The sequence below is a fragment of the Anopheles cruzii genome, chromosome 2, assembly GCF_943734635.1.
Source record: "Anopheles cruzii chromosome 2, idAnoCruzAS_RS32_06, whole genome shotgun sequence".
NCBI classification, from domain to species: domain Eukaryota; kingdom Metazoa; phylum Arthropoda; class Insecta; order Diptera; family Culicidae; genus Anopheles; species Anopheles cruzii.
Genome location: NC_069144.1, coordinates 53,263,424 through 53,285,720, shown reverse-complemented (window position 1 = coordinate 53,285,720; position 22,297 = coordinate 53,263,424). Strand labels below are relative to the sequence as shown.

The window sequence follows — 22,297 nt, the reverse complement described above, 5'->3', positions numbered from 1 at the left end:
CGGTGAGTTCTCGCCCGTGAGAACCCGCCGCGAGTGACCGGCGAAACTCATGCAATTATTTGCCGTACCACAGCAAAACAAAACGCAGTGAGCTGCCATCATTCGTATTTTGACATTTGTCAAGTGAGCAATAAAAAGATTGGCGTCTTCTACGAAAGTCTTTGCACCAAACATTGTACCGTTCTTCGGATAAGTGTTATCAGGCGATTCTCAGGTAAGCAATCGGCAAAGCATCAATAGCAAGTTTGCAACACAGTGTCTAGTGTTCTAGATTGTTCTATCTCACGGCCCTTCGTGTGCGTACTTTCTGCACTCTTCAGCCATCCTTACCAAGCCATTCGGGTGGGCTGTAGGAAAATGGAATGAATTAGTTTTAACAGCGGGCTGTGCAAATACGGTAGAAGAATCCGCTTTTTCCGGTTGTGGGACCGTGCAGGACGGAAACTGAGTGTAAACAAATGTGATTGATAGTTTGCATCTTTTCGGGGCGCCCGAGCCGTCATTCGAAGCTTGACGCGTAAAAGCTTCCTCTTCTCCCACTGGGCCAAGAAGGCCAAACTACTTTTGATGCCTTTTCGAGTGACATTTCATTCGGCGCGCCATTAATTGTGCCAAATTGAAACATATTGTTACTGTCAGATCAGCTCGAAAGCAACATAGGGCCAATAATTGTAAATACAAAGCTTACAAAGTGATAGTCGAAATACTGGAGCGCTTTAAAGCGATATTTTTGATGCTACATGATGCACGGCACAGGGAAGCCATTTTGTAACAGGCGTCTGAAGTAGCTCATGTCTTTTATGCGTGCTTTTGTGAGGAACCAACGCGGCATTCGGTCGTATAAACAGTTCAATAGATTGTTCGGCACTGTGATTATTTCGTGCAAATTAAGGCTGTGTGCAGAAGCTTAGCTGAAATTAGTAAACAATTAAAGGTGAAGTTTTTCGGAAAATATTTTGCCACTTGACAGCGGCTGTCATACTTCCGCATCTTGAATGTGTGTGTGTAGCAGCTCGAGCTTGTTTTCAGAAAATCGTGGATGGATGCTCTATGGTTTTTGGTCATCAGTTTTCTTACCATGCGGCTCTATTGGTTTTAATTATGCAGTATATTTAGCGCTTCTCGCTAAGAAACTGCTAAATGCATCATCCAGTAAAATGCTTTTCAATAGATGCCACTCTCGGGACGAGATGACAGACAGCTGACAAATGCCACCAATACAACTGTAGCCTTCAATCTGGTTGGGCAACACGCACACCATCGAAGGCACGCGCTCATCGCCATTTTGTTTTTTCCTCTGCACCCCAATCGAAAGCAAGCCATCATTGACGAATTTTGCCGCGTTTGTGTGCAAAGCCGACGCGTTGTCAGTGCTGACAGTTGTAAGTGGCCATTGAGAAGTTGACTAGGAAGGCGCTTTGTTGATTCGTTGTGTCGTCTTTTCTTTCCCCCTCTATTGATAATTTTGACAGCTGAACAACGGCATCAGTTCTGAACAACATTGCGATCTAGTGTTACGCGGAGATTTCGCTCTCCGATACGCCGCCAGAAAGAAATCAATCGACTCATAATGATAGACGCTCATTGCATAGCACACGATTGTTGCCAGTGAAATCTTTGGTGCTGAAGGACTAATGAAGTAAGGATCTGGTTTCTCTTTTCTCACAGTTTCCCATTCGGTGTGTTTGTGCACGCGTGTGTGTGCGAAAGGCAGAAGTATATTCCCCAAAAACTTTTAAACACATCGACCGCGTACTCGGACTGCGATACCAATCGATGAGGCTGTAACATAGCCGGACCAAGCAGAGTCACCATTTGGTTCAAATCATAGCAGCCAAAGTTTACGTGATTCAATAGTAGAAGTAGTAAAATTGGAGCTTTGACGCAAGCGACATTTAGTGGGCAGCCGCTCGTGGGTGAAGTGAAGCGAAATAGTGAAATACGAAGGCAGCCGAAACCGTTTTGGTTGGTACCAGTCTTACAAACGCCGCCAAAATTGAGGAAGTCGAGGAAATCGTCGAGACCGAGGAGGTTATCCTCTGTCCCGACGAGCTGCACCATGAGGAGTTCGAAATTACTACGGTGCCGATGGAGACAACCACCGTGCTAACGACCAGCGGCTCGGGCAACACGAAGCGGGACATTCGGGACCTGGCCAGGGAGGCTCGTTATCAGGCCAAACTTCTTATGCAGGAAACGGAAGGTATGTATGACCGCATCAGGCAGAAACTAGCCAGCCACAAAGCCAAAGTTTAAGCGATCGCCGCGTCAGCATCAGCAAACAAGACTATGGACAATGTTTGGAAAAATTCATTTGGCATTAGATTTCGTATTATTCTCTTCGCTATTCGTAAACAAGCGATCTTTCAAAATGTATTGCATAATTTTGTACGTCAAAAACATCGTAAATTGAGTTTTGCTCCGTCTCCAATGCCCGTCAAAATGTCAAATGTTTGTTATTTTGTCGAAGCTCTTTTATCATTGGAACAGCTGAAAAATGCCCTATCAAGGGTTTTGTTTAAGTTCAGCGCTCGCACTATTCGTAATTTGCTACAGCATATCAAAAAGAATATTCGTCTTAGCATCAAAATATCGTAAAAAGTTTTCGTTGGTGAGCATCGTGCGTCAGGGTGACATTTCATTCTAATCCAATATGGCGTCGCATTGAGGCGGCGAATTGATGCAGTGGAGAAAGCAAGCTTCCACTTGTGCGTGCGCTTGGGAAAAATGTAATTTTGCAACATGTTCGGCGCATATTTTGCTAGATCCTGTTGGCTTTGCTTGAGGAAATCTTAAACCACAGTTATTTGATATTTTGCTTTGGAGTGTTAACATGTCAAAAATCCTTCTTTTTGACGTAATTTACAGGAACATATGAGATGCGAAAGTGTGCGTTTGATGTATTCAATATGCTCACATTCAGTTGTAGTGGTGCATGTGTACGAAGCTATGCGGCGTTGCCAACTGCGTATCGTCCACAGGTTTCAAAAACGCAACATTCGATAAAATTACATTTAAATACATCTTCTTCTCACATCTTCGAAATGTACGTTTGTTATAATTTTTTATCAATAGGAAGATGCGATTGCCGCTTGCGGCTGTTGCTGTCATCATTGATTTTGCTTTTGCGGTGTCATTCGGCGGTGGCTGTCGATTTGTTAGAAAAACTCATCACAGTCACTAACACCACGGCATGATGTCGTGTTTCGTTGGTTGGAAGACAACAAACTGTGTTCGACTAAAAGTGCGCTTGCTGTCGTTCTGTGTTATGACAGTGGCTGTTGGGCGAAGTAGAGCTTAAACCAATACCATCTTGTAAAATAAAATGTTGAATATACATTGGCTACGAAAGAGCATTGAGACGAACACATATGATCGAAACTTTGCGTCAATTTTGACATTTTGTATGTTTATATTTTGATCAAATTCCAAACAATTTCGTAAAAAATCGTTTTCTTGTATAATTATCAGAATGTTAGTATATTGCTTCCTTTAGTCCTTTAGTCCGTTAATTAGTGTTACTTTTAGGTTATTTTATTTAATTTCACGAAAATAATTGCTACATTTCCGGTTCCAGGTCAAGAACATCATTTCCAGCATGCTTCAAGCGCCGACGACACGGAATGTTCGGACCAGGAGCATGCGATGGGCGATTTGAATTTTAGCAACGAGCAGGAAATCAATGACAGTATCAATAGCGGCAGCCTAAACTCCAGTCGTAAACGCCGTGGAAATCTTCCAAAAGCATCCGTCAAGATCTTGAAACGATGGCTCTACGATCACCGTTTCAACGCGTATCCAACGGATGCTGAGAAGTTAGTTTTGTCGCAAGAAGCCAATCTTACTGTCCTGCAGGTAAAGTAACGGAGCAGTATCCTCCGTATGAGGCTCTTTCTTAGTTCCGTGAACCGGGAACCTTGCATGTAATCGATGGTTTGCCCTTTTCTGCAGGTGTGCAACTGGTTCATCAATGCGCGGAGACGCATATTGCCAGAAATGATCCGACGGGAGGGACACGATCCGCTGCATTACACTATCTCACGGCGCGGCAAAAAGATGACTGGTCCAATGGGTGGCCCAGGTCAGATGGCGCATTCGATGAGCCCAACGTCCGAAATGATAGTGGGCGCAACGGAGGAGATTATTGAAGAGGAAGAGGTTATCGAGGACGGCGTACCGCAGATTATTACTTCCAGTCTTGGGCACCAATATGTGCAAACTCCAAACGGATTGGTGAAGGTCGAGGATGACGTTGACTACGAAGATAATATCATCTACCGGTATGTTCCGTGATGCGATCCGAAGTTTACTTTTTCCATATCGTTGTCTGAGTCCGATAAAGCAATGTTTTAAATGTGTATTTGATTTTTATGTGCATTATAATTAGATTTGAACAAACCACAAAGATCGGAAGGTATCGTTCAAATGAGAATGTTACGCATGCTGTCGGTTTAGAAAGGTTTTCTAGTTTATTCTTTCTTAATTATTCCTAACAAAATTTGTGTTTGCTTCTCTTAGTTGAGTACAAATTAAACTGATGCAAACGTAAACGTTTCTTTCCCTTTCCCAGATCGGACGACAGCAACATCGAGTATGAGTACACGCAAAGCGAGGAGGAAATGCCAGCGACGGAGCAAACCGAGTGGGGTGGCATCATTCGTTACACAACGGACAAAGAAGAGGAAATTCACGAAGAGTAAGTAGAACGCGAGGTGTGGATTTTATTTATTCTGATTTGCGATTTATGTTTTATGTAGGATCACGGAGGAGGAAGTCATTGAGAGTCCCGTAAACGAGTACTTCACGACGTCACACACAAATATTGCTCACATACCTACGTTGAGCACAAATAATTTGACAGGTAAGAATAAACCTTATTAAACCTAGTAAACCTTAGACTTGGCATTTATAGAAATCGGATATAAACCAAATTTCCATGCACTAATGTCGTTCGTCTTTATCTTATTCTTGATTTACTCTACGGATCTATAAAATCTGCTTCCTATTCAAACACACAGCATCTCGAGGAGTTGCAACCAACAATCCTTCTAAGATTATCACGACCACACCAGGTACAGGCAATTATTTAATCAACTCAACTGCTAAAAATTATCAAACGAACCGAATGTTTCGTTACCATACACTATCGCGCTGTTCTAATATGTTTCTTTATGATGGATCTTTAAAAAACCGTACAAACCCAGTTCCAATCGGTTTGCAGCGAGTGCAGCTGATCGGTACGGCAGGCAATATCGGACAGACAACAACGGGAACGGCTACGGTTGGGAATGTAATCAGCACGGGCCATGTGGTCAGTGGCCAGCCCATAGTTTCCACGACGCTTGGCACTGTGAAGATCGGTGGCAATACAGTTCCACTGCAAACTTTGAAAGTTGGCCCCAAAAAGCTAACCGTTGTGACAAGCACCGGAAAGGCAACGACCGTAACGGCAACTCCACTGAGTGAATCGAACGCCAAGACGATAACGGCCACAATGGTCCCGGGTGTTGGTGTTGGCAATGCCACCGGGGGCGGCGGAAACACCACAGTGAACATTAACAACAACAGCAGTAGTAGCAACAATAATAATAATTCTCAGAACACCAACCAACACACGACGACGGCAGTCAAGGTTAAAGGTACGTCAAAGGCGTTGAAATGCTTCTGTTTGTGCCTGTTTAGGCGGAGATATTGACCGGGTTTTTTTCCTATTCACAGGCGTAATCCGCGACGATAAGGATCAGTTTAAGTGTCTCTACCTGCTGGTAGAGACGGCTGTCGCTGTCCGCCAGCGAGAAAAAGAACAAGATGATGTGCATGTCCTCGGCAACTAAACACCTGGGTGACAGAGGACATCCACCTAGCGCGGAATTTGAAGAGACAAAGAAAAGTAGAAAGTAAACTCGTAGTATAAGGGATGCACCACATTTGGTACATTCGGTCTGACGACACCGAGTGCGGCAACGTTCGGTATATGTCGTGTTGTGACGTACCACAAGGCGCATTTCCTGTGGGCCCGGAGTCTGCAGCAGTCGAGACTCGATAGCCCCGTCCACCAGACGTATCATTGTTCCCAAGAGTATATAGGATGTTCTTCAATTCTACTAACGAAACTTGAGGGCAAGTTGTGTGGTGTACATAAATGTTCGTCAGCAAACGATTCAGAAAAACACGCAGGGAATTATTACTATTGCATACTTTTTACACGCATTTCAAACAATGCACTAAATGGTCCCTTGCGCATGCAATCAACCTTTGGGTTGCGATTTTGCAATTGAACCTCTCTCGCAGCAACTCCGTGTTTAATATACACCATGCATGCACCATGTGACGTGTGCAAGTGAAGAAATGGGATGGACATTACTTCACCAAAACGTCTACTGTAGGTTTATTTCTTGTCCACAACTGTTGTGTGAATGTTTCACGAAATGTGGAAGAAGTGTTTTTTTTCAGTTTGTTTTTATCTCCATCATTTGATCCATTGGTGCGTCATTTGTCGTTGTAAAAACCTACGAAAAAAGGCACCACACAACGGTGTCGGCAAAGGAAGTAAACAATCAATACACATGTAAATAGAGCTAACAGTGAGACGTGTCAGTTTATTTGAAAGAGGCCCTCACCATGGAAACACCAGAGCAAACCAACAGACCACCAAAACACATATGGGAGCATCTGTTCATTGCACAAAACGTGGGTTTAGTTGGGTTAAAAAAAGGAACAAAATACCTCAAACAGGCGCCTATTTTTACGTAATTTTTTTAAAATTAATTTAGGATGAATGCTGGCAAATGATTGGTTAAAACAATTAGAGCACAAGCAAACTGTATACAAAACACAGGGTACTGTTTGTGTTCTAATTGTTTCGAGCAGCAGCAGAATATTAGCCATAGCCAACTGAAATTTAAGTCAGAGGTGTGTTGGGGCGATGCGTAGTAAGTGGTAATGTGCAGTGGTAACTAGATAAAAGTCGCACTAGTAACGTAAAGCCAAACAACGAACAAAATAGATCGTTGCGGCCTATTGTGTTCGTTGTTTGTCTCGTTTAGTTTCTTTCAAACTTTGGTTCCCGTTAATGATTCAGACCCCACCAGCGTGGTGCACCAGTGGGAAAGTTAAAGTACGCAAAACAAAACTGTGTCATAAATGCTCCGGTTTCTTATTCTCGATCAACATTACCCTATTTTAAAGGGGTATCTGTTTTTACTGTTTGTATTTTGCTAACCTACTGGTGACTAAACGACTGCGATTTTGACGGATCCTATTGCACTGTTGGATTACTCTGGTGTTTCTTTGAACACACAGTTTTGCAATTTCCCTTTGATGGTCTTTTAATATTTTATACACTACAATCACTTGTTCTCGACATCTCGGTTGAAAGTATATATTTCAAGCAAGTAAGTTAAGTTTGTACTTTAGTAACGAATGTAGCGTGCGTGCGAAGATTTTTCGGCCAAAAAGGAAATAAGGAAAAAAATAAAACGAGCGACATCCGCCGAGAGAAACCGCCGCCCGCACTTTTGCTCCCTTCTGCAATGATACTGATAAGCGGTTAGAATGTAGCAACCAAAAAGTTGATCCTTTTAAGCTACAAAATGGATAGTTGTTTAGGTTTGCTCTACATTCTAGAGAGAAGGGAAACGATTGGAACTAGTTTTAAGGTCAAAAAGGAACCCGGAAGCTAAAGGCGGAAAGAGCTGTATCCGCAAAACAAACGGACATTAGAAAGAACACAACCACAACACAATTACAGTTGAGTTATGTTTGTTGATTCTTTTCCGTTTTTGTAGCTTCCAGCCAACGATACAAACGGCGCTGCAAAAGATGGGCACGCGGAAGAGCAAACACAAACAATTGAAATACGTTTTATAAATGATGTATAGTGAGACGAGAGATCAGCTAAAGTACGAAAACTCAGCCGAATATTGTTAGTAGTGAATAATGAGCGGAATACACCGATTAGCAATGAGTTATCAAAAACTATTTCATCTCCATTTCCCTACCGCAATATGACCGGAATCCTGACCGCGGTGAAAACAAATGACACCCCACATTTCCTTCGTCCCCTCGTAAATTCTGATTGATTGCATGAGCAGAAAGTCGAAACAAATGATCGAGATAATTTCAATAAACAATGTCTTCAATAAAAAAAAACAAACCGTGAATAATTATCAGTTAAAATCAGTTAAAATCAAGGTAAAGACTGCTAAAGTTGCTAAAGACATCTCATGCTCATCACTGTTCATAGTTTTGCTTTCTTTGGCAGAGTACTGGTCCGGTACGCGGTGATCAAACGGTTTGCCTCGCGCCACCCGCTTCCGACGGCTCCCTGGACGGTCGAGTAAAGCTCAGGATGCGAAGCTTCACCGGCAAACTGAACGATTGGTAGAGCACGCGAACCTTCCCCCGTCAGCAACGGTGTGGCCAGATCGGCTGCCTTAGCATTCATCAAGTCCGATTTTAGCGACCGGCTGCTATAAGCGCCACGAAAGTGTGGATTGTTGTGCCATCGCGTGCGTGAAAACCATCGTGGGACGGCCGGTAGTCGTCCGAACGTGGGGGGAATAAATTTACGCAGCAAGTACATCAATCCGTGTATGACGTCCGCTTCCGGTAGCGATTCCATAGTGCGCGCTGCATCTCCGAAAACCCATGCCACCAGCAGGCGTTCTGTGTGTGCCGGAACAAAGAAACTGCAGACCCCCGTCAGCCAGCGCCGGTCCGATGCGATCTGATCGAGATCGTCTTTCTCCCACAGCAGGCCGAATCCATGCCAAGTCCCGTCCGTTGGCCAGAAGGGCTCATCAAACTCGAGAAACATTTTACCGATCGTGCCGATGTAGAGACCCTCGATGGCATTCCGTTTGGCCAGGGGTAGCGGCGGGTCGAACCAGCGATGGTGCATTTCCTGTAACACTCCCAGGGACACGGTTACGATGAGATGGCGAGCCGTAAACGTTGCTCCATTGGCACAGCCGATCGTAACAGACTCCCGATCCAGATTGGTGTTCCATCGGATCGAGTTGACGGTATGATTGAACCGAATGTAATCTTCAACCGGAATCGGGTTGGCACCGTTCTGTTCGGGTAGTTTTTTCTGTGAAGCATGAGAAAACACAAGCTTACCCAGTGGATTGCCTGAAAGCTCCTGCTCTGGTTGCCATTGTTTTTACCATTAGTAAGTCAAGGAGCGTGTGAAATCCACGATTCCTCCAGTTGATAAGGTACTCGTCCTGGTTGTCTTCAAACTCCAGCAATCCAGCACCGGATATTTCGTGGAGGGTGTCGGTGGCATTGTAAGTGTTTTCGTACTTGATGAAAAAATCATACAGCTGATAACAAGTCCGTCGATCTATTCCAGCGAACTTTCCGGCCCGTAATGCATCCTGGAATCTGCCAAATGAATCGCCGCGCTTTAATGGAGATTGGTTTCGGAAGAAGAAAAATCTGCTACTAATAAACCTACACCATGTCATAGAACTCTCCCAGAGATCCCGAAAAGCTCTTCAACGCTTCGACGTTTGCATCGAGCAGTTTGTGCAGGGTGTTCATCATCCGGTCTGACAAGTGTTTCGGCACGGGCTCACCGTTCGAACGGTAGTAGAGGTCGTTCTCCTTGTGTGGCTCAATTTCGACCAGTCCGTACTCGTTGGCCATATCGTAGATGAAATTATTATCCTTACCATGTACCCTAGAAAGAAGACCAGCAAACTGGTCAAAATATCGAGTCCGCCACATTTCCGGTGAGGACCTACCATTGGGCACCATAGTCGAGCATGTTGTTCCCGTGCCGTACAGAATGGATGCGGCCTCCGATGCGATTCTCGCCCTCCAGGATGGTAAGATTGTAGAATCCGTGTTCAAGTAGTCGCGTTGCTGCTGCAATGCCCGCTGCACCGGCTCCAACGATCAACACGGCGGGCGAAGAATTCATTTTTTCTACAGTTTGGTGGAACTAATCAAATGAGTGCTGTAACTGAATCGGTTTTATCACGTGCGTCGGGTTAGCGCTCTCTGTTGCCGAGGAACTAGCGAAATACTGAATTAATCGAACGTTTCGTTGCGATAATGGCTCGTCTCAGCGCTATCAGCTTGCGATAAGGAAAGTATTCTATCCTAGCGGAGGAAGAACAACGTTTTTCGTCGTTGGTGTCAGTTATCACAATTCGGTGAAATATGTAATATTCGAATTTATTATCGTATTTAAATTTGTTTAAGACGTTTTACGCCTTGCTAACGGTACAGATGGTAACTTATTGATCATTCGAGCCTCTCTTTTGTTTGTACAGATCAATCAAACGGTTCGCTTCACGCTGTCCACTGGCGACTGCTCCGTGAACGGTGGAATAATACTTCTCCATGGTGGCTTCCCCGGCCATCAGGACCCGCGGTGTGCTGTTGATGTCCATTAGCGGATAGGCAAGATATTTGGCGCCCGTTTGCATGCGTTCCGTGGCGATCGATCGGCTAGAGTACGAACCGCGGAAGAAACGGTTTGATGACCAGTTGGACCTAATCGGTAAGTAATTCAATGCATATTAACCCATGCCAACATTTACTTGAAGGGGACATACTTCACGATAGCAAGAACCTCTCCAAATTCGATTTTGTTAACAAATACACTCAGAAGATGAAGCAATCCTTCCCGGATCGTGTCATCGGGCAGCAACTCTGCTTGCCTACCTAAGGGGCCATTTAACCAAGCGCAAAGGACGTTTGGTTGGCTATCCACTCGATAGAAAAAGGACACTGCTTCCGTCCAGGCGTGTTTCGTCTGGTTAAGTGCCAGCAGATCTCGTTCGTACCAAAGCAGGCTTATGGCATTTCCAAACTGTGCCGGAATAGGAGCATTGAAAAGTATGAAAATCTTGTTCACCGCTCCAAACTGGATTCCTTCGACGGCCTGTCGGTTAACGGAGGGTAGCGGTGGTGTGAACATGGTACGGTAATTTTCCTTCAGCACCCCCAAGGAAACCGTTACAATCACATGGTGAGCGTCGTAGCGCGCTCCGTCTTCGGTGGTCACAACGACGGAGTTACCGGGAGCTCCTTGCCATTGAATGTTGGTAACAAACTGATTAAAGATAGTCAGCGCATCCAGCGGCACTCGTGTGCTAGCATCGGATCCCGGATAGTTTCCCTGTAGGTTTGCAATATCAGATTGTTGTAAGGTTCGAACAAGTTCCACCGTCACCACTCACCGAAAGAATATCCAAAATGGAGGAATAGCCTCTCGCCCCGGTCCATGCCAGCAATTGATCGCCTTCGGTAATTTCGAAACCATCTGCTTCATGGGCGGCCACGTCGTACCAAGAATCGTAGGCACTGTAGCCACGATTGTAATTGTGATAATACACAAGGAACTGTCGCGCCAACTCGCGATCTACGCCACGGTAAGCCTCGTCAATGTCTAGTTTTTCCCAAAATTTTGCTTCGAAAAACTGCCCGAAGCTTCCGTCGAACTCGCGGCGCTCGTCCAACTCTTCAATTGCTTCCGCAAGCGCCATTAATTGACCAAACACTGTCGGATCTATCCTCTCGCCATTTGAACGCACGAGAGCGAGCTCTTTTTTGGCAATGGATGATTTTAGCAGACCGGGAAATCGGGACGCTAGCTCATGAACCACGTTACCTTGCTCGCCGTGGCACCACTGGGCACCCAGCTCCACGACGCCGGCTCCACTACCGAACGGAGTCGTGCGGATGCGTCCTCCGTAGCGTTCCGATGCCTCGAGAACGGTTAAATTCGTTAAACCACGTTGGTAGAGTTTGCTAACCGCGGCCACGCCTGCCGCTCCGGCTCCAACAATGATTACGCGCGGGTTTACCATATCGCGCTCGGAACAAACTGTGGACCCGACGAACAAACCGCAGAGTAAGCCAATGACTGCATTACTCCACTTCATTGCGTGAGTTTTGAGTAACGGAGTGTCGGAAGGGCTCGCAGGGATTGTGTGGTAAGCGATGGACGCGTTATCTTTACCGTGTTTGATAATGCAAACGATATGAACAAATAGAAGACTGAGATGCAGAACTGTGTCACAGTTTATACGAGGTCACGGTCTAGGTTGGTAATTGTTCTAAATTTAGGCCGAAACTCTGTGCACGAAAACGATCTTCGCTGAATGTTGGAATCTTACAGCATGTGTCTGGGTGGTATGCGTGAGTTTCCTTCCGAATGCTGTCACTTGCTTAGTAGACGCATCGAGCGACGAAAATTAGGCTTACACTTAAATTGACATGAGATAAAAACCCTTTTATCGACACCCCAAAATAAATTGAGTTCCTGCCTTATCGTAATGATTATAGGGCAAGGATTTAAATACCATTAAGCTTATGTTACTCACCCCAGTCCGGTTTGGTTTAGTGATAAACCAGTGATGAAATTAACATAACTCTTAAATTTACATACAACCATACAGTTTGTATTAAACTAACACATCACTTGTACAGATCGATTAAGCGCTGTGCTTCACGCTGTCCGCTCTCGATGGCGCCCTGCACCGTTCCGTAATGCACGTGGCTGGTAGCTTCTCCGGCCATCAGAACCCGCGGAGTATTCATGGCGTCCATCAACGGGTAGGTAAGATATTTGGCGCCCGTTTGCATGCGCTCCGTGGTGATCGATCGGCTAGAGTACGAGCCGCGGAAGAGACGGTTTGATGACCAGTTGGACCTGCGGGTGAGAATCCCAACGCATAATGTCTAATGCTAATGTTGTTTCCGTGGATTCGAGACGTACCTTAAAATTGCTTGAACCTTCCCAAAGTGGACGTTGTTGGCAAATATACTCAAAAGATAGAGCAATCCTTCCTGAACCGTGTCATCCGGAAGCTGTTCTGCCTGCCGACCTTCGGGGCCGTTTAACCAGGCGCACAGGGCGTTGGGCTGACCGTCGACCCTCGAAAAGGTGGACACCGCTTCCGCCCAGGAATGCTTTGATTCACGCAGCGTTTTCAAATCATTCTCGTACCACAACATATGAAGCACGTTTCCAAGCTGCTCCGGAATAGGAGTATCGAATGAAAGGAAAACTTTGTTCAGTGTGCCGAAGTAAATTCCCTCAATGGCGTTCTGGTTGATAGAAGGTATCGGTGGGGTAAACAGTGTACGATAAGCTTCCTTCAGAACACCCAACGGGACCGTTAGGATCACATGGTCAACATCGTAGCACGATCCGATTTTGGTGGTCACAATGACAGTATGCGCTGGAGTTTCGCGCCAATCAATGTTGGTAACCAATTCATTAAATTTAGTGAGCTGCTCCAGTGGCACGGGGGCAAGGCTAGAACTTGGATAATTACCCTACAATATATGCGACATCTGTAAGACCTAGTAAAAAGTAGAGCACTCCGAGGATCGTCTTACCGACAGAATATCCAGAACGGTAGAGAACCCCTTGGGCCCTGTCCAGGCAAGTGCCTGATTTCCTTCCGCTGGCTCATAGCTGTCGGTTTCCTGAGCGGCCACTTCATACCACGAATCGTACGCATTGTAGCCCCGATTGTAGTTATAATAATAGACCAGAAACTGTTCAGCCAACGCTCGTTCGACATCGCGGAAGGATTCTTCTTTATCGATCTTTTCCCAGTATTTGGCCGTGAAAAATTCTCCTAAACTTCCTTCGAACTCGTCGCGCTCTTCCGATTCCACAAGTGCTTCGCTCATAGCCATCAGGCGCTCAAAAACATCTGGATCCACTCGCTGGCCGTTTGAGCGCACTAGCACGATTTTTTCCGCGGCAACGGATGATTTCAAAAGACCAGGAAAACCGGACGCTAGCTCGTGAACCACGTTACCTTGCTCGCCGTGGCACCACTGGGCACCCAGCTCCACAACGCCGGCACTACCGAACGGAGTCGTATGGAGGCGTCCTCCGTAGCGATCCGATGCCTCGAGAATCGTTACGTTCGTAATGCCACTCTGGTAGAGTTTGCTAGCAGCGGCAATACCCGCTGCTCCGGCACCGACCACGACTACACGCGGATTTGCCATCGTTCGTTTACGGAACAAACAGTACACGGACCAAACAGACGACTGACTGTTTAAGTCGGTTCTCATCGTACGTATTTTAAGCGTGAGTTTTTACCGCAGTCAGCGAGCATCGAAAGCGCTTATTGAGAATGTCTGATAAGCAAACATTACACACACACATTTACCGGACCACAATCAAACCGGGTGCTAGTGATGCTCGGTTGCGTCACATTGGATAAGATTTATCGCGGTTTATCTCGGATAAATTTAGCTCAAAGGGAAGTTTGAATGCTGAAGTAAAATTTATTCCATTTCCATTTTTGTATGAACTCAATCTTCGTTTCCGAAGAGTGTAGCTCATGCATACAGGTTGATCAAACGATTCGCTTCACGTTGGCCACTTTCGATCGCACCGTGGACAGTGGAGTAGTGTTTGACGCTGGTGGCTTCTCCAGCAAACAGAACTACTGGTATATTATCGGTAGCTGTGAGCGATGCTCCCAGATCACCCGCTCCAGTTTTAAGACGTTCGGTGACGATCGATCGGCTAGAGTAAGATCCACGGATGAAGCGATCTGAAGACCATTTTGATCTGGGAATGGATGAAGATCTTGTATGTTCTGGCTGCTGCTGCATATTCGCTTTCAGTGTGACAAACATACCTCAAAACAGCTTGTACGTTTCCGAAGTTGTACTTCTTACCGAAAATGTTGAGCAGATACAGCAGACCCTCCTTAATCGCGTCATCCGACAACAGTTCTGCCTGGCGACCTTCAACACCGTTCAACCAAGCGCAGAGTACGTGCGGTTTGCTGTCCACGCGGTAGAAAAAGCCAACAGCCTCGGCCCAGGCGTGCTTCGATTGCCGTAAAGTCTGAAGGTCCTGATCGTACCACAGGAGATCGACGACATTCCCGAACGCTTCGGGAATGGGAGTATCGAACAGAAGGAACACCTTGTTCACCGTGCCAAAGTTGAGGCCATCGATCGCGTTCTGATTGATCGTCGGTAACGCGGGAGTGAACATGGTACGAGAGTTGTCCTTTAACACACCCAGCGATACGGTCACAATCACATGATCGGCAGAATATAGTGAACAGTCTTCGGTAGCGACTGTAACAAGGTCATCGGTAGTTCCTTGCCAGTGGATACCGTTAACCACTTTGTTGAAACTAGTCAGAGTGTTGATTGGCACCACTGAGTTGGTGGATCCTGGGAAAGTTCCCTGTGTCACAGGATAAGTATTTCGTATAAAACTTGTGTGTGTATAAAACTCACTAAGCGACTTACCGTCATTATGTCCAGTATCGAGCTGAAGCCCCGCTTTCCCGTCCAGGCTAGCGATTGCTCTCCTTCGGTTTCCACATACCCGTCGTCACTCGTTGCGGCCACATCGAACCACGAATCGATTGCACTATGGCCTCGGAGTTCGGAGTTGTCGAAACTTACCAAAAACTGCTTCGCCAGCTCAGGATTGATGTCACTGTACTCTGGCGAGTTTATTGCGGCGCGATACTGAGTGGTAATATAGTCGCCCAACGATCCGTCGTAGTTGGAGGTATAGGATGCTTCTAAGATGGATTCGCCCAAAGCCCACAGGCGATCGGAAATCGACTCCGGCACCTGTGTTCCATCCGACTGGACCAAGTATTCGTTTTCCTCGACGATGGAAGTTTCGAGTAGACCGGGAAATACGGACGCCATCTGGTAAGCAACGTTACCTCCTTCTCCGTGACACCATTGAGCTCCCAGCTCCACGGGCGAAGCGTTACTACCAAAAGGCGCAGAGTTAATGCGTCCTCCAATGCGCTGCGAAGCCTCCAGCAGAGTGATGTTGGTGAGCCCAGCCCGGTACAGAGTCGTAGCAGCTGCAATTCCCGATGCCCCGGCCCCGATGATAACAATTCGCGGATTCGTTGCAGCGGATGTTCCGGAAAGGCTGGTGGCGACCATTCCCAAAGCCACAACAAGCACTACGAAGGTCCACTTCATCGTTAACGGGCAAGGCAACTGGCAAAACGGATGAAATACTGTCCGCCTTTTAAAATGGAAATAGAATACGGGTGATCACTGGACGAAGATGCGATTTCAGGTATTGTAAGTTCACACGATACCTTATACTTATCGCAGGCACTGATACGACGCTTCAGGCAGCACACAACTGATCCGCCAAACCAGATCCGAACCTCAATATATAGTCGGACCCTCGTGGTAATGGTATGCCATTACCATATGGCGCAATCTAAAACTGTCAATGAGTCCGATTGATTGGTGTAAAACAATCCAAATATTCTCTCAAGATGTTGTCCTATGAATGGGCTTTCCTTTATTTGCACTGCAAGTGAATTGAACAGCGTCATGGCGAAATGCTTTCGCGTCAGCATTTCTCGATCGTTGCCCGCCTATATACTAGTGACTTAAACGGAAGGAAGTAAAACGAGGCTGCTGACGTTCGGAGGGCGAAACTCACGGAGAGTGAAATTCTAACACGAGGTTATACGCTCCAGGTGTTGCAATTTCGGTGGGATGTTGTACTTTGCTATTTATTGCTGAGTGCATCTTTTTGCCTAACCGTTTGACAGATATGCTACAGCACATCGTTTACGGAGTTGACTGGGAAAGCAGAAAAGGCCGGAACATAACGTGCTGGAAAATGGGTACGCCTACGGTGGGTCTAACATCTACGGTCTCTACGAGACCTATCCTTGATCGCCGATTTGTTCTTGCACTTTCATATTAAATTCAGCAACTTTTAAAACAATTTTAACTTTTAAGAAAAATGGATAGTAAACTGCGTGTTGTTGGACCTTTAACCCATTTCAGTTTTTATACCATACCATTTTAACCACAGCTCAGAATATGAAATGTTACGAAGATCACATCCTTTCAAACGTAGATCAAAGACCTTTCAAACTAGTTTATCTTCCATCGGTCATTGAAATTATTACCGTGCCCGATCTGGAAAATCTCTGCTGCAGGATAAGACCGCTCAGCGATGTGTTCATGCAAAGTGACAGCATGTCTAATCAGCATAGAGTGTAGATCATTGTCACGCTGGGACCACTGAAAAAAGACCAACTGACCGCTGGGACCAACGATCGAACTTTGAATGCTGAAGTAAAATTTATTCCATTTCCATTTTTGTATGAACTCAATCTTCGTTTCCGAAGAGTGTAGATCATTCATACAGGTTGATCAAACGATTCGCTTCACGTTGACCACTTTCGATCGCACCGTGGACAGTGGAGTAGTGTTTGACGCTGGTCGCTTCACCAGCAAACAGAACTACTGGTAGATCATCAGTAGCTGTGAGCGATTCTCCCAGATCAGCCGCTCCAGTTTGAAGATGTTCAGTGGCGATCGATCGGCTAGAGTAAGATCCACGGATGAAGCGTTCTGAAGACCATTTTGATCTGAGAATGGATGAAGATCTTGTATGTTCTGGCTGCTGCTGCATATTCGCATTCAGTGTGACAAACATACCTCAAAACAGCATGTACGTTTCCGAAGTTGTAGTTCTTACCGAAAAGGCTGAGCAGATACAGCAGACCCTCCTTAATCGCGTCATCCGACAACAGTTCGGCCTGGCGACCTTCAACCCCGTTCAACCAAGCGCAGAGTACGTGCGGTTTGCTGTCCACGCGGTAGAAATAGCCAACGGCCTCGGTCCAGGCGTGCTTCGATTGCCGTAAAGTCTGAAGGTCCTGCTCGTACCACAGGAGATTGACAATATTCCCGAACGCTTCGGGAATGGGAGTATCGAACAGAAGGAACACCTTGTTCACCGTACCAAAGTTGAGGCCATCGATCGCGTTCTGATTGATCGTCGGTAACGCGGGGGTGAACATGGTACGAGAGTCCGCCTTTAACACACCCAGCGATACGGTCACAATTACATGATCGGCAGAATATCGAGAACCGTCTTCGGTAGCGACTGTAACAAGGTCATCGGTAGTTCCTTCCCAGTGGATACCGTTAACAACTTTGTTGAAGCTAGTCAGAGTGTTGATTGGCACCACTGAGCTGGTGGATCCTGGGAAAGTTCCCTGTGTCATTGGATAAATATTTCGTATTAAACTTGTGTTCACTAAGTGACTTACCGTCAGTATGTCCAGTATCGAGCTGAAGCCCCGCTTTCCCGTCCAGGCTAAGGCTTGCTCTCCTTCGGTTACTTCATAGTCGTCGTCACTCGATGTGGCCACATCAAACCACGAATCGATCGCTCTACGGCCTCGTTCGGAGTTGTGGAAACTTACCAAAAACTGCTCCGCCAGCTCACGATTGATGTCACTGTACTGTGGCGAGTTTATTTCGGCGCGATACTGAGTGGTAATATAGTCGCCCAACGATCCCGCGTAGTCAGCGGTATAAGATGCTTCTAAGATGGATTCGCTTAAAGCCCAGAGGCGATCGGAAATCGTCTCCGGCACCTGTGTTCCATCCGACTGGACCAGGAATTCTTCTTCCACGATCATGGAGGTTTTGAGTAGACCGGGAAATGCGGACGCCATCTGGTAAGCAACGTTACCTTCCTCTCCGTGACACCACTGAGCTCCCAACTCCACAGGCGAATCGTCACCGCCAAAAGGCACCGAATTAACTCGTCCTCCGATTCGATGCGAAGCCTCCAGCACAGTGATGTTGGTGAGCCCAGCCCGGTACAGAGTCGTAGCAGCTGCAATCCCCGATGCCCCGGCCCCGATGATAACAATTCGCGGATTCGTTGCAGCGGATGTTCCGGAAAGGCTGGCGGCGACCATTCCCCAAGCCACAACAAGCACTACGAAGGTCCACTTCATCGTTAACGGGCAAGGGGGCACTCTTCTGGCAAAACGGATGAAATACTGTCCGCCTTTTAAAATGGAAATAGAATACGGGTGATCACCGGACGAAGATGCGATTTCAGGTATTGTAAGTTCACACGATACCTTATACTTATCGCAGGCACTGATACCACGCTTCAGGCAGCACACAACTGATCCGCCAAACCAGATCCGAACCTCAATATATAGTCGGACCCTCGTGGTAACGGTGTGCCATTACTGTATGGCGCAATCTAAAACTGTCACTGATTTCGATTGATTGGCGTAAGACAATCGAAATAATCTCTTCAAGATGTTGCACTATGAATGGACTTCATTTGCACATCGTTTCCGGCGTTGACTGGGAAAGCAGAAGAAGCCCGAAGATAACGTGCTGGAAAATCGGCACGCCAACGGTCATTGACCCTATCTCAGTTTTTAGAAACACTTTTTCCAATTTTAACCACTACGGAATACGAAATGTCACGAAGACCACTTCCTTTCAAACGTAGATCAAACACGATGCAAATTAGTTTATCTTCCATCGGCCATTGAAATTATTACCGTACACGATCTATATAATTTGTAGAGTGGCCTTCACAGTACGTCGAGTCGGATAATGTCACTTTTTACATTGACTTCCAAATGTTATATGCTCACCTATCGTTTCCCCCGCCTCGCAACGTTTTTTACAAACACAAACGGGTTTTTTTTGATCACACCAATTTGCTTCGGTTCAAGGTCTAACCGACCAGAATCCGATTTTTTAATTTTAACCAGATTGACGTTTGGTTGGTGAAGTGAGCAAACTGAGCTACTTTCGGTTGCCACCCAAACATGTTGGGCTAATTTGAATTTGCTTTCTTTGTCGCACGCTCTACACTACAGGGTGGTCAAATAAGCGTTCTCTTTTGAATTACCCCTTATTTGACGTTCAAAATATCAAACATGATTCTGAAAATTGTAGACATTTAGTAAACACTTAGAAATTTACGAAATGGGTCGCTATAAGCTTTAAGAAAACTGGGAAATATGAAAAATTGTGAAATGAAATTTCCGTTGTGAAATGTATGAAATTTCTCTCCTCTCGTTCTCGTGGTTCTGAGCTTTATGTTTACGAAATGCACAACAAGAGAGGAGAGAGTTTCTGCGTCCTACACAACAACAAGTGGTTGAATATTGGGGTGTTCAATAAGTTTTGCCGTTCGATACCAGAGGGCGTTTGCTACTTGTTTCATTTCAATCGGTCACTTCGTTTACAAGCCATTTAGTATCGACGTGTCACAGTATTTTTTACAACGGAAACGATCAAGTATCGTGCAGTGATTGCATTTTTAGTTTTGGAAGGTTTAAAAGCAAAGGAAATTTATGAATCAATGTTGAAAGTATAACGATTCCGAAACAAGTTCGTGTTCAGAAATCGCCCCAGAAGATGTTCAGTTCAGTTTCGGCTGAATAATAAAGTGCATTTCAAACCATAAAAATTTGATTTTATTACAGCGTACCGCCAAACTTATTCAACATCCCAATATTCAACCCAGTACTCTCCGAAACTCGCTTCCTCTCGATCTTGGAGCGCTCCGATGTTGTTAGCTCAGTTATCGTTAGTGGTGCTCAGTCGCTCAGAACTTTCGAACGGTGCGGTTGTGGCGTTGGCGTGCATTGTAGGTCTCGGTGGAACGGTTTTATGTTTCGGCGGTTGATCGCGCTGCGGATGGCGTTTAAATCATTCACTGGTTGCACCACCATTCACTGGCTGGATAGAAAAAGGTGCGTGCAAATTCTGGTTCGATACGCACGCTTCGTCGTTAACCCCGGTGCAAAAAAGGTGGCCTGTGTTCCGCGACGGTGGTGATCGCAACGATCCATGTGAGTGTGTGTGATCGTACGAGAGAGCCTCCAAGGAAACGGAACGTGTGTGCGCGTACCAACCATTCATCATCAGCCCAACGCCAACGACGCGCCGCACATATACACCTAAGAGCCGATCTCTTAAGCCCGTTCCACCGAAAGGGCGAGTTAAATGTCGAGCCTACGCACCGTCGCAGCTTGCCAACATTTAACGCGACCATAGTGCTGAGTGTGAGTGTGTGCGGCGGTGCACTTTGCGGTGTGTTGCAGCAGCATCGTCGATCGTCGTCCTGATGATCCTCGATTTTCTACTAGCCGTCTTGATCTGTTTTATCGCCCAGTTTGCGGCATTTCCGCCACTCGGTGCCCGCTGGTGATCTACCTCAACCGATCGATAGTGTAGATCGTGCGTGGTTCTCTGTGCAGTGGCCAATCTGGTGTTTTATCTCGTTTTCTCAGTGTGGTGGTGAGTGTGTAATTTTAGCATCAATTATCAACCCGATCGACGATCGACGATCGGCAATCGCACCCCGTTGAAGTTTCCGTTTTTGCACTCGAATTTGAACCGCGCGATCGTGCTCCTTCGGGCTGATTCATACCTGTCTGCGATCGCTGCGTCGACGAGTCATCACCGTCCGTTACGTGTGAATCATCTCAGTATCGTCACGGATGGTGGCGACCAGCTCAGCCACTTCTACTTCTTGACCCGATAAAGTGGATCTCAGATCAGCCCCCAACAACGGGCTGCAAATAATGTGACATGGGATCGTGCACGAGACGACACTTCCTGTTGTCAATATGCTTCCTGCAATTGGTGAGTGTTTGAAGATTAAAACTACTCTTAAAATGGCGAATCTTGCTCGATTTTAGAAACAACATAAAATTATATTGAAACATGCATAAACGTGCAGCAAACGTTGTTACATAGAAATCTCCAACCTGGTTTTCACATCCCATTTCCGTTCATTGACTGCGACGCTATTTTTACGCTCCTGGATCCACGCAGACGGAAGCCGGCCCAACCGGCAGAACGGTAGCGGTGTCTGCACTTGACGACGGTGACGCTTATGATGAGGTTAAACCTCCCGTTTCCGGTCGCGTTCCGCGGCCCATGGGAAAATTCCGCATTCCCAATCGCCTCACCAAACCCCCTTGAAGGTGGAAGACCGAGAGCAGATCGGCTTGCGCGCGCCTTCGAGCGATAATAGGCGGAAGTACCAAAGTTGCGGTGTTCGCTCTGTGGAATTCTGACGCCTTTTTTGAGCCCCGGTCGTGTCCCCAAGGAGGCGAGGAAGCGGGCAAACCGAGCTCAAGTGGGAACCGACGTAGGATTTGCCATAACCTGCCCTCGGTTTCCTTGTGAGGTTTCCCGCACCACCGGCCAGGCGTGCAGACCCCCGGAGCCTTGCCCCCCGCGTACCTAAGAAGTTTCTGTGTTGGCGACGCGCCGCGACGAAGGCAGCCGCAACGGCAACAAAGATATTTATTTACATCCTGTTGACGAAGTTGCTTTGGCGGGTTCGATATCCATTTCTTCATTCTGGCCTGGCCCAAGGAGTTTTTCTACCCCGCCGATGGTGGCCGCCGCACAGGGGAAAGAAATAGCGAGAGGCCTTTTTCCGTCCTTAGTCTACGGATGATTACGGTGGCGCGCCGTGAATGCCGCTGCCCTT

At 46.5% G+C, this 22,297-nt stretch overlaps 7 protein-coding genes across 8 annotated transcripts in view; 2 read left to right on the top strand and 5 right to left on the bottom strand.

Moving 5' to 3' along the window:
• Nucleotides 1–159: 159 nt before the first annotated feature.
• LOC128269290 (uncharacterized) lies at nt 160–8,130 on the top strand. 2 transcript variants are annotated; one of them, XM_053006718.1, is made up of 9 exons: nt 160–214; nt 1,669–2,203; nt 3,578–3,855; nt 3,952–4,280; nt 4,571–4,696; nt 4,758–4,861; nt 5,019–5,072; nt 5,205–5,639; nt 5,719–8,130. In XM_053006718.1, the coding sequence occupies exons 2-9, from the start codon at nt 2,089–2,091 to the stop codon at nt 5,832–5,834; spliced, it is 1,557 nt and encodes a 518-aa protein (XP_052862678.1). In that variant the 5' UTR covers nt 160–214; nt 1,669–2,088; the 3' UTR covers nt 5,835–8,130. The 2 variants fall into 2 exon arrangements, with proteins under 2 accessions (XP_052862678.1, XP_052862677.1); XM_053006717.1 differs by lacking the exon at nt 160–214 and having other exon boundaries at nt 1,540–2,203.
• A 109-nt stretch (nt 8,131–8,239) lies between these two features.
• On the bottom strand, nt 8,240–9,931 carry LOC128266955 (peroxisomal N(1)-acetyl-spermine/spermidine oxidase-like). The gene is made up of 4 exons (XM_053003745.1): nt 9,753–9,931; nt 9,464–9,688; nt 9,171–9,390; nt 8,240–9,094 (listed from the first exon to the last, which is right to left on the bottom strand). The coding sequence occupies exons 1-4, from the start codon at nt 9,929–9,931 to the stop codon at nt 8,240–8,242; spliced, it is 1,479 nt and encodes a 492-aa protein (XP_052859705.1).
• Nucleotides 9,932–10,250: 319 nt separating this feature from the next.
• On the bottom strand, nt 10,251–11,903 carry LOC128266954 (spermine oxidase-like). Its single transcript, XM_053003744.1, has 3 exons — nt 11,199–11,903; nt 10,572–11,137; nt 10,251–10,509 (listed from the first exon to the last, which is right to left on the bottom strand). The coding sequence occupies exons 1-3, from the start codon at nt 11,901–11,903 to the stop codon at nt 10,251–10,253; spliced, it is 1,530 nt and encodes a 509-aa protein (XP_052859704.1).
• A 535-nt stretch (nt 11,904–12,438) lies between these two features.
• Nucleotides 12,439–13,992, bottom strand: LOC128266953 (spermine oxidase-like). The gene is made up of 3 exons (XM_053003743.1): nt 13,366–13,992; nt 12,740–13,302; nt 12,439–12,673 (listed from the first exon to the last, which is right to left on the bottom strand). The coding sequence occupies exons 1-3, from the start codon at nt 13,990–13,992 to the stop codon at nt 12,439–12,441; spliced, it is 1,425 nt and encodes a 474-aa protein (XP_052859703.1).
• Nucleotides 13,993–14,328: 336 nt separating this feature from the next.
• Nucleotides 14,329–15,963, bottom strand: LOC128266952 (spermine oxidase-like). Its single transcript, XM_053003742.1, has 3 exons — nt 15,262–15,963; nt 14,634–15,196; nt 14,329–14,563 (listed from the first exon to the last, which is right to left on the bottom strand). The coding sequence occupies exons 1-3, from the start codon at nt 15,961–15,963 to the stop codon at nt 14,329–14,331; spliced, it is 1,500 nt and encodes a 499-aa protein (XP_052859702.1).
• A 1,186-nt stretch (nt 15,964–17,149) lies between these two features.
• LOC128266951 (spermine oxidase-like) lies at nt 17,150–18,731 on the bottom strand. Its single transcript, XM_053003740.1, has 3 exons — nt 18,072–18,731; nt 17,455–18,017; nt 17,150–17,384 (listed from the first exon to the last, which is right to left on the bottom strand). The coding sequence occupies exons 1-3, from the start codon at nt 18,729–18,731 to the stop codon at nt 17,150–17,152; spliced, it is 1,458 nt and encodes a 485-aa protein (XP_052859700.1).
• Nucleotides 18,732–21,298: 2,567 nt separating this feature from the next.
• Nucleotides 21,299–22,297, top strand: part of LOC128267412 (uncharacterized) — a 43,907-nt gene continuing 42,908 nt past the window's right edge. Inside the window, exon 1 of the mRNA XM_053004242.1 lies at nt 21,299–21,438. Coding sequence (XP_052860202.1) covers nt 21,385–21,438 — 54 coding nt within the window. The 5' untranslated portion in view covers nt 21,299–21,384. The remainder of the gene's footprint in view (nt 21,439–22,297) is intronic.

What these genes read in the sequence shown, in the direction of transcription:
- LOC128266953 (XM_053003743.1), bottom strand. Translation starts at nt 13,992, where the DNA reads ATGGCAAATCCGCGTGTAGTCGTGGTCGGTGCCGGAGCAGCGGGTATT. An exon ending in CCGTTCTGGATATTCTGTCG is followed by an intron (nt 13,303 to 13,365) that starts GTAAGACGATCC and finishes CATATATTGTAG; the next exon opens with GGTAATTATCCAAGTTCTAG. An exon ending in AAGGTTCAAGCAATTTTAAG is followed by an intron (nt 12,674 to 12,739) that starts GTACGTCTCGAA and finishes TCTCACCCGCAG; the next exon opens with GTCCAACTGGTCATCAAACC.
- LOC128266952 (XM_053003742.1), bottom strand. Translation starts at nt 15,963, where the DNA reads ATGAAGTGGACCTTCGTAGTGCTTGTTGTGGCTTTGGGAATGGTCGCC. An exon ending in CGATACTGGACATAATGACG is followed by an intron (nt 15,197 to 15,261) that starts GTAAGTCGCTTA and finishes CCTGTGACACAG; the next exon opens with GGAACTTTCCCAGGATCCAC. An exon ending in AACGTACAAGCTGTTTTGAG is followed by an intron (nt 14,564 to 14,633) that starts GTATGTTTGTCA and finishes ATCCATTCCCAG; the next exon opens with ATCAAAATGGTCTTCAGATC.
- LOC128266951 (XM_053003740.1), bottom strand. Translation starts at nt 18,731, where the DNA reads ATGGTCGCCGCCAGCCTTTCCGGAACATCCGCTGCAACGAATCCGCGA. An exon ending in CGATACTGGACATACTGACG is followed by an intron (nt 18,018 to 18,071) that starts GTAAGTCACTTA and finishes CCAATGACACAG; the next exon opens with GGAACTTTCCCAGGATCCAC. An exon ending in AACGTACATGCTGTTTTGAG is followed by an intron (nt 17,385 to 17,454) that starts GTATGTTTGTCA and finishes ATCCATTCTCAG; the next exon opens with ATCAAAATGGTCTTCAGAAC.
- LOC128266955 (XM_053003745.1), bottom strand. Translation starts at nt 9,931, where the DNA reads ATGAATTCTTCGCCCGCCGTGTTGATCGTTGGAGCCGGTGCAGCGGGC. An exon ending in CTCGACTATGGTGCCCAATG is followed by an intron (nt 9,689 to 9,752) that starts GTAGGTCCTCAC and finishes TCTTCTTTCTAG; the next exon opens with GGTACATGGTAAGGATAATA. An exon ending in GGAGAGTTCTATGACATGGT is followed by an intron (nt 9,391 to 9,463) that starts GTAGGTTTATTA and finishes TTCATTTGGCAG; the next exon opens with ATTCCAGGATGCATTACGGG.
- LOC128269290 (XM_053006718.1), top strand. Translation starts at nt 2,089, where the DNA reads ATGGAGACAACCACCGTGCTAACGACCAGCGGCTCGGGCAACACGAAG. An exon ending in GATTATCACGACCACACCAG is followed by an intron (nt 5,073 to 5,204) that starts GTACAGGCAATT and finishes GTACAAACCCAG; the next exon opens with TTCCAATCGGTTTGCAGCGA. An exon ending in GACGGCAGTCAAGGTTAAAG is followed by an intron (nt 5,640 to 5,718) that starts GTACGTCAAAGG and finishes TCCTATTCACAG; the next exon opens with GCGTAATCCGCGACGATAAG.
- LOC128266954 (XM_053003744.1), bottom strand. Translation starts at nt 11,903, where the DNA reads ATGAAGTGGAGTAATGCAGTCATTGGCTTACTCTGCGGTTTGTTCGTC. An exon ending in CCATTTTGGATATTCTTTCG is followed by an intron (nt 11,138 to 11,198) that starts GTGAGTGGTGAC and finishes GCAAACCTACAG; the next exon opens with GGAAACTATCCGGGATCCGA. An exon ending in GAGGTTCTTGCTATCGTGAA is followed by an intron (nt 10,510 to 10,571) that starts GTATGTCCCCTT and finishes CTTACCGATTAG; the next exon opens with GTCCAACTGGTCATCAAACC.